At 37.5% G+C, this 16,140-nt stretch overlaps 1 protein-coding gene across 11 annotated transcripts in view; it reads right to left on the bottom strand.

Moving 5' to 3' along the window:
- ERC2 (ELKS/RAB6-interacting/CAST family member 2) overlaps nucleotides 1–16,140 on the bottom strand; it is a 413,636-nt gene that overhangs the window by 314,467 nt on the left and 83,029 nt on the right. For all 11 annotated transcript variants that reach the window (XR_004419294.2, XR_004419295.2, XR_004419300.2 and 8 more), the window contains 2 exons: nucleotides 10,387–10,542; nucleotides 5,344–5,511 (listed from right to left, as the gene is read on the bottom strand). Coding sequence is in view for 1 of the 11 variants with exons in the window: in XM_033071602.2 (XP_032927493.1) it covers nucleotides 5,344–5,511; nucleotides 10,387–10,542 (324 nt within the window). In the remaining 10 variants the exon portion in view is untranslated. The remainder of the gene's footprint in view (nucleotides 1–5,343; nucleotides 5,512–10,386; nucleotides 10,543–16,140) is intronic.

Below are 16,140 nucleotides of genomic sequence, written 5' to 3'. Positions count from 1 at the left end.
AACAACAAATGAAAACCCTCCCCCACTTTGCTTCACAGTTTACTTCTGTTCACATACAACACTTTGCCAACCTATGTGTTCTTCCAGCTTCACTCCGAATTTACTGCTCTCCCACTCTGCTCCTCTCTCCTGTTCCGAACACTCATAGAGCCTACAAAACACAAATGCTGCACAGAAACTGGAATATCTGGCACGTTCCACCTGAGACAAAGCTGCACTGGAAACGTGGAACCTTTGTCCAGAGGGCAGTGGCAGCTGCAGAGGGACAGAGCGCGAAGGGCAGCTCCGGAGCGGGGCTCTGTGCCGTGGGCGATCTCCCTTCGCACGCACAGCACACCCACCAGAACAATGCCCTGGCAGCACAGCAAACGGACCACACTGAGAGATCTGGCCCACACCGATTTGAAACAAGAAAAATCACAAAACAATAGAAAAACACAATTTCAAAGCAAAACTCTAACTGAGAAAAATAAAAATGTGAGAGTGAAATAACCGTAGTTATACCATTATTGTTGTAAAATTAAAAGCAGATTTACATTTCAAGAAATATCAAATATCAACATTGTAATAGAAAGAAAAATAAAGCTTTTTTAGTCTTGTTCCAAGTATTTTGTGCTGTCTGCTTTTATTTGCTCTTTATGCAAACTAAGAACTGCCAAGAAGTCAATAATTTCACAACCCTTCTCTATAAACAGATTTGCTTAAACAAAAAAGCAGATTGCAATAAATAACTACTATAATTACCCTTCCTCTTCATTTTTATTAGGTTTTCTATATTAATATGTGTATGCTGAACACATCAGTATTCAGTTACTGTACAGACTACCTATTTTTCTAATCCATTTTCTCTATTGACAGGACTATGCTCACAATTTACAAAACTTCTTTGTAGACATTTACTTGTTTCACAGTTCATTAACCTTCAAACAGCACACCTCCCAGTTTGCAGGTGTGTTATCTAACGCAATGATACACTAAGTGCTAAAGGATGTTTGTGTCAGAAATGCTTATAAAATGAATGTTTTTCTCCACTGAACTACCCAGCTGAGTTGAATTTATTTGCATCAATTTATAATAAGTTTTTTTCCTGATGGTAAGTGCAGTAGTTAAGTGCCAGTCACTGCAAATATGCACAAAAAACAATCGAACTGTACTGTCTATCACTTTTTAAAGTATACAAATGGCAGTGTTTAATCTTTTTACATAATTAAAGAGGATGATTCACTCTTTAACTTATTTCCTTCTGCAGTAACACTACAAGGTATCATTTAAAAATTAACATCTTTTAACAGCTTTTTCACACAGCAGGGAAAACCTCATCAAGTGTCATATTCTCCCTTTCAACAATTCTCTATGGAGCACAGTGACATTTTCAGTTTTCTGTAGCTGGACTAGCCTTACATAGGCTCATTTTTATCTGACCTCAGGGTTTTCACATCATTAATATACAGATAATCAAAACAAAGGGTACATACATTAGGGTAGGAAAAGTTTGCATGGTTTGGCACTATTATCATATATAACCTTTAAAATGGAACAAAATGAAATGCACGTAGCAGAGGTGGTGAACCTTCTAAGGACTGCTTCCAAACATTCTCCCTACTGGCAGTAAACCATTTTCAGACCTCCCAACTCTGGCCACCGTGATAGTTACTGCTGTATGGGGTTTATTTCTTTTTGTTTCAGCTGTCAATAAAAACTTCAAGTGATAGCTTTTTAAGTCAACTAAACACATTTAAATCAAAACACTGACATCACTGGGACAACAGAGACACCACACAAAAAGAACATTGTGTTTAGATTCTAGGTTCGTCCACCAATGTTTTTAACTTTTCTCTCATTATGTCAGAAAGTCCCATTGCACCTGAAACCTGACCAAAATCTCATAAAAAAAATTCAAGTACCCTCTTATTCCTGATGATCTGATCTAACATGTAAATCACCTAAATCTGCTAGTCATGCCTCAATAGTAGTCAGTATTCTTCAGGATGATCATCATAACTCTGCTTACACTTCATTTCTTACTGTTGAAACCAACTGTAAAACAGAGCTCAAACTTAAACTACACTTTTAAAGCAGTAATATTTTCTGAGCTAATTTTGCTAAGACATTGAGAAAATTCCAAACACGAAATTATACCCAAAAAATTCCCTTCTACCAAATAAAAGCACAGGTAGAATTTGCCAATAAATAGAGTGATACAAATGAACTTCCAGGGATACTGTCATTAATACCAACATATTACTTCTAAGCCTCATGCTCTTTCACACCTGGCTTGTGAGAACCATGTAGGGCTGGCCATCAAGTGGAGTCAGGGCACTCCAGCAGAACAAGTTCTGCATCCCAGGGCTTAATTCTGTATCCATTCCTGTTGCATGTCTTCATTAATGACCTGGATGATAGGGTAGGGTGCAGCCTTAGCAAGTGTGCTGGTGGAAAAAACATGGAAAGGGCAGCTGATACACCAGAGGGTTGTGCTGCTGTTCAGAGAGATTTTGACAAGCTGGAGAAACATGCTGACATCACCCTCACAGAGTTCAGGGAAAGGAAATGTAAAGTCCTGAACCAGGAGAGGAACAACTCCAAGCACCTGCATGTGCTGGAGTTCACTCAGCAGGACAGCAGCTTTGCAGAAAAGGACCTCGGGGTCCTGGGGGTAACGATGCTGAACACCAGCAATGGGGCCCTGCAGGGACACACCAACAGCATCCTGGGCTCTGCAGGAAGGGTGCTGCCAGAAGGTTTAGGGAGGGGATCCTTCTCCTCTATCAGTCACTGCTCAGGCCACACCTGAGATACCATGACCAGTTCTGGGCATACTGGAGCCCAGCAAAAGGCCATAACGAAATTAAAGGATTAAATAAGGGCGTTATTAAAGCATTGGAGCATCTCTCATATGACAAAAGCCTGAGAGAGCTCAACTGTTCAGCCTAGAAGAGGGAATGGGGCATCTTATCACTGTGTATAAATACCTGAAGGAAGGCTGTGAAGATGTAGCCAAACCCTTCAGTGGTGCCCAGTGAGAGGAAAAGATGCAGTGGGCACAGACTGAAACACAGGGGGTTCTCACTGAACATTGGAAACACTCACACTGACCCATGTGGCCCAAAGAGGTTGTAGAGTCTCCTGCCTTGAGACAGTCAAGGGACATCTGGATATGGCCCTGGACAGCTGCTCTAGGTGGTCCTGCTCGAGCAGGGGGCTGGACCAGATGAGCTCCAGAGCTCCCTTCCAACCTCAGCCATTACATGACTCTGTGAATCACATCCCATTGCATCATACACAGCTGCTTCAGCAAACCTGAAGATAAGCTGCAGAGTGCCATTAAGCTAAATAATAATAAAAGGGCTTCTTATGAAATAACTGAGAGCCTGTGGAGGGTTTCTTTTATTACAGGATTTACTATGCTAATTTAATTACAACAAGGTGATTACAAAGTAATCCTATTTAGGTAGGAAGTTGACATTGCAACTCCGAATACCTTACTCAGCACAGGATTAGAGCTGCCTTTTGATGGTTGCTTTCACCTCCAGAAAGAAGCACTTCAAGGCAAGTTATGAACATGTTTTAGGACACAAAATTGTACAAAAACTATTCTACAAATAGACAATGTAGACACGTAGGAAGAAAGGAGTGTGGCTTAATGCAGGCCAAAATGTTATTAGCTTTCCTCATCTGGGAATGACCAGCAACAATGGCTTGTACAGTACAGAATTCCTTCCTTAATGACTTCCACCTGCTGGAGGGCTGCCATTCCCTGCATCTCCCTGCAGCTGCTTTCCCATCTGCTGCTGGAAGCCATTGCCCTCCCTTTAGATAAGACCTGAGGCCTGGAGATAGATGATGCAGTTGCTCTAAGCAACCAAAATGTTTCCCCAATTCCCAGAGAACCAGACCTGCTGTGTCTGGAAGCCCTGCTGGATTGCTACCACAGCACAGTCCAGGCCTGATCATGTAAAAAATTCAAGCTCAACAGCCTTGTGCAGAAAATGAGAAGAGGAATCAGACACCTGTCAGAAGGCAATTGCTTCTCCACCAGGACTGCAGAATCCCAGCAGCCCTTCATCAGGAGCACTGAAATTCAGTTCTTTGTACCACTGCCCATCAGTGAGCCCTAAGACTGTAACACTGAATACAAACCAGTCTGATTAGAAAGTCAAATCAGTGGAGAACCAATGGAATTCATCACCATCCTCAGCAGTACGACAGGTCATGCAAGCCTTGCAAAACAGATTTTAAATACACCATCTTTCCTACTCAAATGCTAGATGGAGATCACTGAAATTGCTGGAGTTTTTATCCCTGTTCTGTTACTATTATTTTGTATTCTACACAAATGCTGGTTGGCCCATTAAACACAAGGTGGAATTTCCAAATTTCATCTGTGTCTTCTCAGCATGCAGAGCACAAGACATACAGCAAAAAAAATAATCAGAATCTTAGAAATATTTATTTTCTGCTTCCACAAGAACAATGAGTTAAAGCCAATTTTTTTCCTAGTGTTTTGCTAGCCAGACATTTGAAATATTCTATAAGATTCCTGTATAACTTAAATAGTATACTTCTCTGAATAGAAACTATTTGCACTGTATGCCTAAATTCCACAGGTATCTGTTTCCTGAAAGAAGCAAACAGATTAAAAATAAAATCAGGAAGTTTTAATAGCAAGTGTTGTATTCTCCAAGCCTATGAACCTTTAAAAACATCAGGAAAATGGTTATTGGACATTTTAAACACTGGATTTACAAATTCCCTTAAATGTGACAGCCATCTCAAATGAGTATTTCATTACTCATATTTTCATGGTCTTATGTTGTAGAGAAATAATAAATACACTGGTCTGTTTTAAAGAATTATTCATATTTTAAAATAAATGTTGACTGCACTTCAAAAAGATAACCAGAGATTAAGAATATGCAGGTTTCAACAGATCCCTTATAAATTCATCAGTAGCTTCACACTTCAGAAGAGAAATCAAGAAGATACACAAAAGAAAAGAAGCATCAACCAGAGCAACTGAAAGAGCCACTCAGTCATGTAATGAGGAAACAGGTCATGATATCACAATCAAGTCATTAAGGTCCACTCCCCCCTTTGAGAATTAGACACAAACATTTTCTTATAAGGCAAACACAAAACTTCTAAAAATGTTCTCGAATGACAGCTGGTGTAGTACCAGAATTATATATACACCAAATACACTGGCATTTAAATTGTTTTGAATTATTCATTATTCTTTAACAACTTTCCTGCCACACAGACTTGAATCAAACACATCAAAACTTTGATACTGGCCATGAACTCCATATTTCTATTGCATTTCATGATTAGGAGATACAATACCTCTGTCTGAAGTATGGCAGCTCTCTGTTCTTTGGCAGTAAGAGACTCTTTAAGCACTTCAATGTGTTGCTTGCAATCTGAATTCTGATTGCTAAGGGTTTCAAGCTTAGTTTGTAAGGCAAGAAGTTCTGATTCTTTCTTTGAGAGTTCTTGTTTCAGTTGATCAATCTGCAGTGGGGGAAAAAAAAGTTAGGTCATTAATTTTGTCTGCAATCCATAGCTCCACTGGATATCTGAAAGGTGTGAATGTCCATAGTATGACAAATCAGACACCTGTGAATTCTGGAAGAGAATTAAGGTTCTGAATTCTCACACTCACACCTTCAATTGTGTTTCTTGCAATTTAATGCACTGTGTCTTAAGAATGAATGTCCTGTTGCTGCAGAACTTAAAAGGAAACTCCTGAAGATTATATGTGATGATTTGGCTATAAATTCACCACGGACCTCACTCAAGTTCAAAGGCATGTATCCCATGTGAGGCAAGTCTGGAATGACAGCAAAAATGTATAGGAAAAGAAGTGTTCATAAAAGTATAAATTCAACCCTTCCAACAGCATCATTCCCGTGACTTATCATTGGCCAGAGTGAATCAGGAATTTTTAGGAGTTTGATAAAGAAAAAGCAGGCATCTTAGAAAGGAGAGAAAAACAGGAAAATGGACTTTCAAGCTTACTCCTCTTTTTGCAAATGTGTTGCTGCCCACCATCCCCACCTCCTGTTTTTCTCTCTGGCAGTTCACATGGAATTCTCAGGTAGTAGAAAAGCCAAGCCAAGCCAAGCCAAGAAGACTAACTTAAGAAAAGTCTGGGGAAAACATTATAAAAATTTCCACACAATGAAAAGGTTGAGAGATTATAAAAGTTTATCCCAGAGGAAACAGCAGAAACACAATACCAAGACAGACCTTCTGAATTTAAGTGAATTTATGGTTCATCAGTAAATGTCATGGAATTGTGATTACTCTCCTCTTTTCACAATGATAAATGGGAAGAATAGCCACAGAACACAAAATTGTGGTGGATTTAGAATATGTGAATCAGAGCAAAGCACTGAACTATACACAGAACTATGTGTATAGGTGAAAGGATGGTGAATTAGGTGGCATATAACTACTCCTAAATTCTTGTGGTATAACACTGGTCCCCAGATGAATCCAGATACATCACCTCATGAGGATTATTTGAAATAAAATGCCTCACTGCATCTGCATAACTCGGAGAAATCACTTCCTTTATATGAAGAGCTCTTTTTCATGTCCCTACAGACATTTGGGATGCAAGAAATCTACAAGTGGTAGATGGAAGATGACTCAAAAATTCCCAGGGGAAAAAAATAATAATATCCATGGGTTGATCCTACTCAACCACATTCCAAAGATCCATGTAATGAAACATTTCATAAATTCAGTGTTGTATGGTACTGGAAGTAGTCACTGCTGTTCAAAATGCTTCTATTTTGTTTTACATTGTAAATGCATATTTAAAAATTAAATTTTAAAACAATGATTCTTCCAACTGCAGTCTGTACGCATGTCTTAATATCTTTATTAGTTATTTCTTTTTATAAATCCCAATATGTCTGCATAGTTGCTTAAGGTGCTCAGATAGTCACCCATGAGCTACTGTATAAAATCAAGAATCTACCCTGGCACTAAAAAAAAAAAAAAAAAAAATCACCTTTAAAGTCAGAAAATACCAAAATAAGAGAAGAAACATACGAAAACCAGACATGGGGAAAGAATGCAATTAAAAGCTGCTGGAGAAAGCTTTCTCTGGAAAGCAAACCACCTTCCTCCATCCCTTGCCAGAGCATGTAAGCAAGGATGGCAACCAAGAGAAAATGAACAATGGGAAAATCTGTCTATGAGATGCAAAGACAAAACATAGAACTGCAGCCAACGTGAATTACATCACAGGCTTTATGTGAGATGCATGTGAACATCACAGATGCTTAATCTCTTCTAGAAACTCTTCCCCCTTCTCTCCATGACACAACCCACACCCTGAGAAATAACAAAAAAAAAATTTAAAAGGTTTTGCTTTCATTGCAGGTGTGTTCTTGTGTTTTAGAAATGGAATCTGTTTAGTGTAAAGTTCTAGCTACAAGATCTACAAATTGTCAGAAGTTTAAAAATGTGTTACAACTCTCAAATAGAAAAAAGATTAAGAGTTAAAACGAACGAAACACACAAAGACTGTTGAATAAATATGCTGATGTCTTTTAAAAATAACTTATCATGGTGAAGGAGTACTAAAATTTCCATTTTAAAGTTGCCAGAAAATAAAGAGGAAAATAAAAAACTATAAAACTTATATTAAGACATTTTAGGCATGGCTATATTCACTTTTTTAAAGTTCTGCAGTATCTCAGTGTGTAAAAAAACTAATTAAACAGGACATGAAATAAATTGTTGCCCCTACCAGATATGCAAATATTTTTGCTGTATCTAAAGTGACGTGGAAAACCAACTATCACAATTCAATTAAACCTCATGATGTCATATAATACAACAAAACTAGTTTTACACTTTATAAAGTCTAAAATGAGGATAACCTACAAGTCTGGATATAAGTGCTGTAGCATCAAAAAACTCCAAGTTTTCCTCAGACCCTCACCTTCCCACTGTCTAACATATTTCATGTGTGCAATTTGCCTATCACCACTTTTTCAACATTGCCCAATATGATCTTGCTTCACCTCCATTCCTGAAGCCCTAATTCCTTTTTCTTCCTTCTCAATTTACGATTCTGTCACCCTCCATAATTTCAGTTCTTTAGAACCCATTAATTTTCCATTTCCAGAAAATCACTATGGGTGTTCTGTTATTTTTACACACCAAATTCTTATGTGACAATATGCAGAATAACCAGAAAACAAAGGGGGAAAAAAATCAGAGCTTTTCCTCGGAATATTGCACAATAAAATTGATGGGCTAAATCTTTAAGTAAATAACACCATTAAATATAACTGTGCTGATAGGATGCATGAAGGATTTAAGAAAATAAAAAGGAGTAGGAAAAAGAATAATTTGCCTGCATACAGTAGACACTACAAGTCTATCAGTAGATTCTACTTATGTTGGTAAAGGTCTGGTTTTAAACTGGTTATTAAATTTCCAGGCCTACTCACACAAAAAGAAAAAAAAAGCTGTAATTCTTTCCCTGTTTTGTTTTTTTGGTTTTGTTTTTAATTTTTTCCTAGAGGATCTCCTAGAACTTGTATGCTTCCTTCATTCAGTATGGAAAGTTCTTGCATGCAGACGTTAATGACAGAGCACCTTATTACTGCTTTACTGATACTTAAAACTCATATTACTGGTAATTTGCTGAAATTGTACTGATCTACCACTAGATTTTCATACCCATTCCAGTGGATAACATGAGAGTTCTAATACTCAAAGGACTTAAATGCCAAGTGCAAACTCAAACCTGAAAATAACGCATCTGTGCTCATTTAAATATGTGGCTGACAAAGGACGAAGACTAGTAAGGGAAGGAAGTCTTCCAAAGCAGGAATTATTATTAAAAGAATGCATTATCCTGTGCTTTTTTATTCATATTCTCAGTTAGATATTTGAAGGCGCAGATCTCTTGGTCATATGAACTTTAAGACCTGTTTTGACAATTTCTGTATTATGTGAGTAATGACAAGTTTTCTCCCTTCAAAAACCAAGCAAGGAGAGGTCTTATCAAGTGGGCAAGAAAAAGAAACCTGAGCAAGTTTTCTTTCTCATTTTTACAACTTTTATTTAACTGCAAGTTACAATTAAAGCCTATATATTTGGAAGTTGTGACTATTACTAAGAAATAGTTAAGAAAAGAAACACTTCCAAATATTCTCTGCCACTCACTCAAATAAATAATGTTCAGTATTTGCCTTCATTCATTCAAACTTCCCATTTATTTAAATGAATAACAAATTGAAAACAAGTTATACTTCAGGAAAAAATGAAAATTATTAAGAGCTTCAAGCACCTCGGCAGACTTCTGTACTGTTCTTTGCCATCAATCCTGTTTTTCAGAATTTATCAATGATCTCAGGTTCAACAAATCAGGTACAGCAAGATCTGCTTGCTGACAGCTCCATAAATACTTTTCCACCTTGTAAGTTCTCAGATGAGTGTTAAAAATAACATCTTTTGCTGCAAATCTTAATTTTAAGTGGAAGAAAAAGACTAATGAAAGAAAACAAAGCTTCATCAAGACGTGGCATTTATCAAAGATCAGAAGGCTGTGACAAAACAATGCATACCTAATACTCTTCTCATTCATCTGCTTTCTGTGTTACAGAAATATACTGAAGCTTTTCCTCACAACAATAGCCTCACAAAAATAAGGAGATTCTTAACATTCTAGTCATTGTACCTTATTTTTATATCAACAGATTTGCTGACATGCACGGGAGTTTTGCTGTAAGTCACTAAAACAGAACTGCTTTGAAATTAATGACACTTAGGTTAGCAAAATTATTGTCTTGATGATAATACTATTTAGGAGCTCTAGCTAATTTTCAATAGCATAAGAGCTACTTTTTTTCCAACAGAATAAATATGTTCTTTGATTATTATTTTTTCTTAATAAATCTGGATTAATTCCATATGGGCATTAACACTTTCATTTCTCCTGTAGCAAAAATCCCCAAACAACAAACAAGCAATAATGTTTTGTGAGTTTGAAACCAGGAAATGTGTCACATCACTACATATTTACTACCTGCCTGTGGTCAACTCCTAATAGTCTATTACACAGTACAATATTTTGAAATTAAAAGGAACAAAGTCATTAAATTGCTAGTCTTGAAAATGTGAGCAGAGTACAACTTGGTATCATCTATGAAACAAAAGTCCTTTCTGCAAAACTACATCAAAAGCTAAAATCAAATCATTTTAATTTATCTAAAATGTTTCACTCCTTCCTGTCTACTGATTATTATACAACAGAATTTTACCAAAAGGAGACATTCAGCTTCTTGCATTGGAAATGGTTGCGTCAAACTTTTCTTTCCATTAAACAGCCCTAATCTCTTTATAAATAGATCTTACCTTATTTTTCATGAACTTTGAGTGACTCTTGTAAACTTCTATTTGTTTGATTTCTTCTTCTCTGTCTTCTGTATTCAGAACTCCATTTGTCTTTAACATCTGTATTTCATCTTCAAGATCTCTTATATTGCGCTCAAGTGAAGCTATTTTTGTATCCTAAGTCACAAAATAGAGAGTATTGAAAATTATGAGACATATATTAAAGAGTAACAGAAGCATATCTGTACTTGAATGAATATCAAATAATGAGACAGCAAAAATAGATGGTACAAATAGAGAATGCACACAAACCAGGAATAATTCTATCAGTTTTAGCTTAAAGAAATGCAGAATTCACACTCTTTCACCATAGTTGCACAGTCTGCAGAGAATACATTCTGGTAAAAATTCCATTGAATTCCTACACAGGAATGAAGGGAGAAGAGCAGATGCCCTATGTTTCCACATATCTATGATACCAAACCTTGTTATCATTAGTAACCATCTAGGCCTGGCTATTCTTCCAAGCTCTCAAACACCAAGTTTAGCCTAGAGAGACCCGTCCATGTCTCTGCAGGGCAAAGGCCACTTCATTGTGTGCCTCAGGGACCCTGTTTCTCTGGAATTCTGCCTGCCCCCAAGAGGGAGAAAGGTTGTGTCCTCATATATTTTTCCTTGACTATCTAGCCACATCACTAAGAGGGGATTTAGCACTTTTTATTGTGAGTCTCAAGATAAACAAAACCACAACCACTAAAAATTTCTACATACCAGCCAATGGCTGCCATGTGTGCCAGCACTGCACTGGAAAACAGTCGAGTATTTTTTGTTATTTCCAGTCATTTGGAAACTGGCCAAGTCCCTTTTGTGAGAGTTAGAAAGATTACAAAAGTGATTACACAAACTTGTCACAATTTTCTGTTTGAAAGAACATTCCAGAATTACTCATTGGGAAATCTCTACAACAACATAAAGGATCAACCATCCATTCAGAGACTGGATGAAGTTCTAGTTCCATTGAGATCAATATTAAAGAAAAATAAAAAAATTAAATAATCTAAAAGAAATTTAAAACACACAAAACAAACCAACCTGATTCACTAAGACCGGGTTATTAAGTAAGACAGCTAATTTGGGAAAAAATACAAATGGAATTGATCCTTTAACAGGGACAAGCTAAGTTTGAACCACTACAACTTTGTTTCTGTTGCTTTCTTTAGATTGTCTAAAAAGAAGCAAAAATCCCAACTCCTGTAATAACTTCTTTCATAATAAAGCTAGGCAAGTGTAGCAATTGAACACAGGACAGTCTGGATGAAGTTCCAAAAAGCATCTGAATTTTTGGTACTGGAGTAAAAAAGAATCTCAGATTATTTCTGAAGAACACTGTTATAAATCCATGTAGAATGAAAGCTAAAGACTGAGCAATGTCATTTAGATGGCCACTGCCATTCCTCTAACAATTTTGCTTTTATCTTTATAGTCAACAATAAATCTCTGAGAGAAGTTTTTCTATTATTACTTTCTTATTCCAAAAATATTAATTTTAAAATTAACTTCAATTCTAAAAAGGGAAGTAAAATATTGAGATGGAATGAAAAATGGGAAGAATTCTCATTGAATCTTATCATTTAAAGAAGTTGCACAACTGGCAAAAATACTATAAGAAAAGATACAGAAGTATTTAAAAGCTCTCAAGAATTAAATACAACACAAAAATAATTGTAGATCTTGTAGACACTATAATCAATTCAGCTTGCTCCATTAGACTTCATTTCAGAAATATTTTCCTCTTATTTTTGAAGATAAAAGCAAAACCTAAGCTTCACTACACTTTGGAATGATTTTGCAATGAAATATATGAATACTTACATGACCTGTTGTGACATGACATCTGGGAATAGTCTTCATCAGATCTCCCCAGCTAAGTCTGTGAGAGTCTGCCTTTTCGTACTGCCTTTGTGTTTTACGTGTTTGCAAATATAACATGGCAGAAACAATTTCTAGCACGGCCTACTACACTCTTTGGAGGGTTTATACATCAGAGAATAACATTTAAGCTTCATGAGAAATATCTAAAATAACTTGTAGATGCATTTTCTGTACTTCATCATAAAATTGAAATCTCCAAGGAAAAGTTTATTTTCGATAAGAGATGTGTAAAAGCTGTTTTCCTGTGTCTTGAAAATTGTCACTAAACTTTTTATTGAAACAGAAGACAGAAATTTCAAAAATTTTGTGCAAGTCAAAGGTATTGCTCCCCATGGCATTCTGGCTTGCCCATGAAACCTTACAGGTTTCCTGCCTGGACAACTGCTGGAAAGTGAGGAACCTGGTAGGTGAAATATCCCACAGAGATCCCAGAGCTCCCAGTGGGTACAGCCACAAGGGAGCAGGGCTGGCTTACAGGATCACAGAAACTTAGGTAGCTTTGCATTTGCCAAAAGCTTGGACACATTCCCACAAAATCTTCTGATTCAGCTCAATCAGTATTTTCCCACAGAAATTTTCAATTGGAAAACTTTCAACCAGTCTTGTTGGGCACAGGGTCTGACCAGCTTTCAGAAACTGAAATGGGAATAGATGCAATATTTCCTCCAAACCTCTAAGACTTATCCCCATTAACAACCTTCTAAAAACTACACAGGTCTGTGTTGAATCACAATGAAGATTCCTTTGCAATAATATTAAGTAAGCAGCTTAGTATTAAATGGTACTAATAAACATCATCTGAGTTCTAAAACAATACAGCATTTGTTCAGATTTTTTCAATCAGGCCCTCTAACTCTGTTAAAAGACATAAGATTATGTAGCAGGATTTGTGATAGTGATCAGGGCACTCACCCTAATCTATCCCCTCCTTCCAGCAGTAACCAATACTTCTTCCTTATCTCCTTTATTAGAATAGATATTCTGGGAGAGGTTAGGGCTATTTAGGTTTCTGCTGGCTGAACCTAGCAGAAACCCACCTCTTTTGGAATGTGAAAAAAATTAGTATGTGTCCTGATGCTGAAGAAAACAATATTTCACAATGGAAAAAGACTAACAAGTGAGTTTCCACAATGATGTTTCATGAATCATATCAGCCCTTACAAGAGTTCTATAGTGCATTTCTGGAAAACTGAGGGGCAGGAAAAGGGCAAAACATTTGTAAATAACCACAGAATATTCTGAGTTGGGACTCACAAAGATCATCAAGTCCAACCCTATGAAATTCAGCATTCCAAGCTATCTTACTCTGAAAGGAAAAGCTACTGTTCATCATTTGAGATACATAATAAATTTAAATTATGTTCGCAAAATTTTGCTTGTGGGACATTCAACAAGTAATCAGAAGGAAATATTTGAAACGTCACATTTAATAAAGCTTGAATTTAAACACACATATGTACACAGGCTGTCAGCAGACCATACACAACTACCCTTACTGTATGAATCTTTACCTTGTCAATTTAATGTAGAGAATATTGAGATTTATCTTTGAAGATAAGGGAAGTGAAAGTTCATGCAATCTTAAAACAATAGAGTATGCTGCACTGCAAACACACACACTCTTCTCTAGAGCCAAACCCATACCTGAAATATCACAGCTGGATCAATACATAAAGATGGCTCTTTCTGCAAGTAAGGTAAACCATAAATATTTTCATTTACTTTACAGTTTACATTTAGAGAGACTTTAGAGCTGCTAGACTCCACATGTTTTTCCCTATCCTATCCTTAAGATGAGTTCTAGGCCATACCTGCAAGCAATTTCTGAATTCCTCTCTCAAGTAATATCCCTGTTTAAGTGATGACAGAATTAGACCATAGCAACATGTAATGGCTGGGTTGGAATCAGCCTTTAAAGGTCATCTAACCCAACACCCTGCCATGGGCAGGGACACCTCCCACTGTCCCAGGCTGCTCCAAGCCCCATCCAGCCTGGTCAGGAACAGCTTCAGGGAAGGGACAGCCACAGCTTCTCTGGGCAACCTGTGCCAGGGTCTCCCCATGCTCAACATAAAATTCTATTCTAAATTTATCCTATTTCAGTTTTAACCTGCTGTTCCTTGTCCTACCACAACAGGCCCTGTTGAAAGGTCTGTCCCCATTTCTCCTGCACCAGGAGAGCTGCTCCAGCCCTCTGAGCATTGCTGTGCCTCTCCTCTGCACTTGCTCCAACAGGTCCCTGTCCTTTTGCCCAGGGGAGCCCAGAACAGAAGGCAGCACTCCAGGTGGGGCCTCAAGAGAGATGAGCAAGTTTTGACCTGATTTGACCTGATTCAGGGTACTTATCATAAAATCAAGTGAAAAGTGTGTTTCCTTTTAATAATTTTTATTATATTACTAGGTGTTAATCAACATTGAATATCCCTGATATTCAGAATAGATTCAAATATATCTGGCATTTGCCAGCACACAATATGCAAGGAAGCATGCATAAGTGCAATTGCAATTAAAGGAAAGGATTTCCATGTACCACTTTTATTTTATACTTTAACAGACTAAGATTTAGGAGGTATGATGGAAAAAAGGCAGTTTAATCATATATATCCACAGTAACAAAGTTAAAAGCAACCGCTGCATCAAAACTAGACTAGTTTGAGGGAATAATAGGAGCATGTGGGAGAAGGAAGCATCCTGCCCTCCCTTAGGTTTGTGACTCTGCTTTCCAGAAGAAAAAAGGGCTTCTGGAGAATAAAGGCAGTTGCAAAAAAGAGAACTGAGTAAAGAGTGTAGTGAGAAACAATAGAGCAACAGACATGGGACATTTGGAAGCAAATGTGTCCATGAAGCAAAACCAGAAAGTTAGGAAAGAATGGCCTGTGCAATGCATTTGAAAAGACAATAGGTATCTGGAAAAGAATAAATAAAGCAAGAAAAACAGGAGTCAAGGAATAGGATGTGAATTTCTCATCTTTTTGTTTGCCCTTTTTTTATTTTGCATGAATATACAGGAGATAAACACTGGCCAACAAGACAGCAGTTATGCAGGAAATGCAATTGCTGAAAGGATAAGCAATTACCTGCAAAGCTTTAGAGAGAAATGATAGGACAGGACAAATAGTGCAGAAGATATCTAGCACAAATAAACACAAGAGAGGACAGGTAGGAGAAATGGGTGTACTGGGCTGGATGAAAGGAATACAGACTGGGAAAAGGGACAGAAAGAATTCAGCAGTGGCAAGGGCCAGAAGAAAACCACAGAGAGAATAGAAGGATTTATGAAGGAGGGAAAGTTGCATCCTGGCGGAGCCTGGGGGAGCCATGGAAGGCACTCAGACAAAAGCTGAAGTGGTGAGGGGCTGGAAGGGGCTGGGTGTGGTGAAGAGAAATGTAAACTGCTTGGAGTCTCTGCATGGGGGAGTGGATGGCCTGAGACTGCCATATTGCAGCTAATCCTCTCCCTCCTTCTGCCCTCTGCATTGTAGGGAAACAATTCTTTCAATGCTTCATCATTCAAAGCAAATGTTCTGCATTTTTTTTTCAAAACAAATGCTGTCTGGATTAAGACAACTTAAATTTACTTGAAAACATTCCAAATCTGGAACTTGTAATGAAAACTGCTGTTAATCATGTGGATTTCAACATCGTACATTTGTCCCTTTTTCTTTTCAACATTAGGTCCACTTCAGACAGGGGCAAGCCCAAAGGGGCGTGTGCTCATAGGGACAGAAGGAACTGGGTGCCTCAGAGGCAAAAAGCAGCTTTGCATCAGTACTCCAGCAACAGGATTGCAGCCTCACTCACAGCAGATGAAAGCCTTCACTTTAAATATCAGATTTTTTTAAA

This window comes from Catharus ustulatus, chromosome 13, assembly GCF_009819885.2.
Source record: "Catharus ustulatus isolate bCatUst1 chromosome 13, bCatUst1.pri.v2, whole genome shotgun sequence".
NCBI classification, from domain to species: Eukaryota; Metazoa; Chordata; class Aves; order Passeriformes; family Turdidae; genus Catharus; species Catharus ustulatus.
This window is presented reverse-complemented; position numbering and strand designations above follow the sequence as displayed.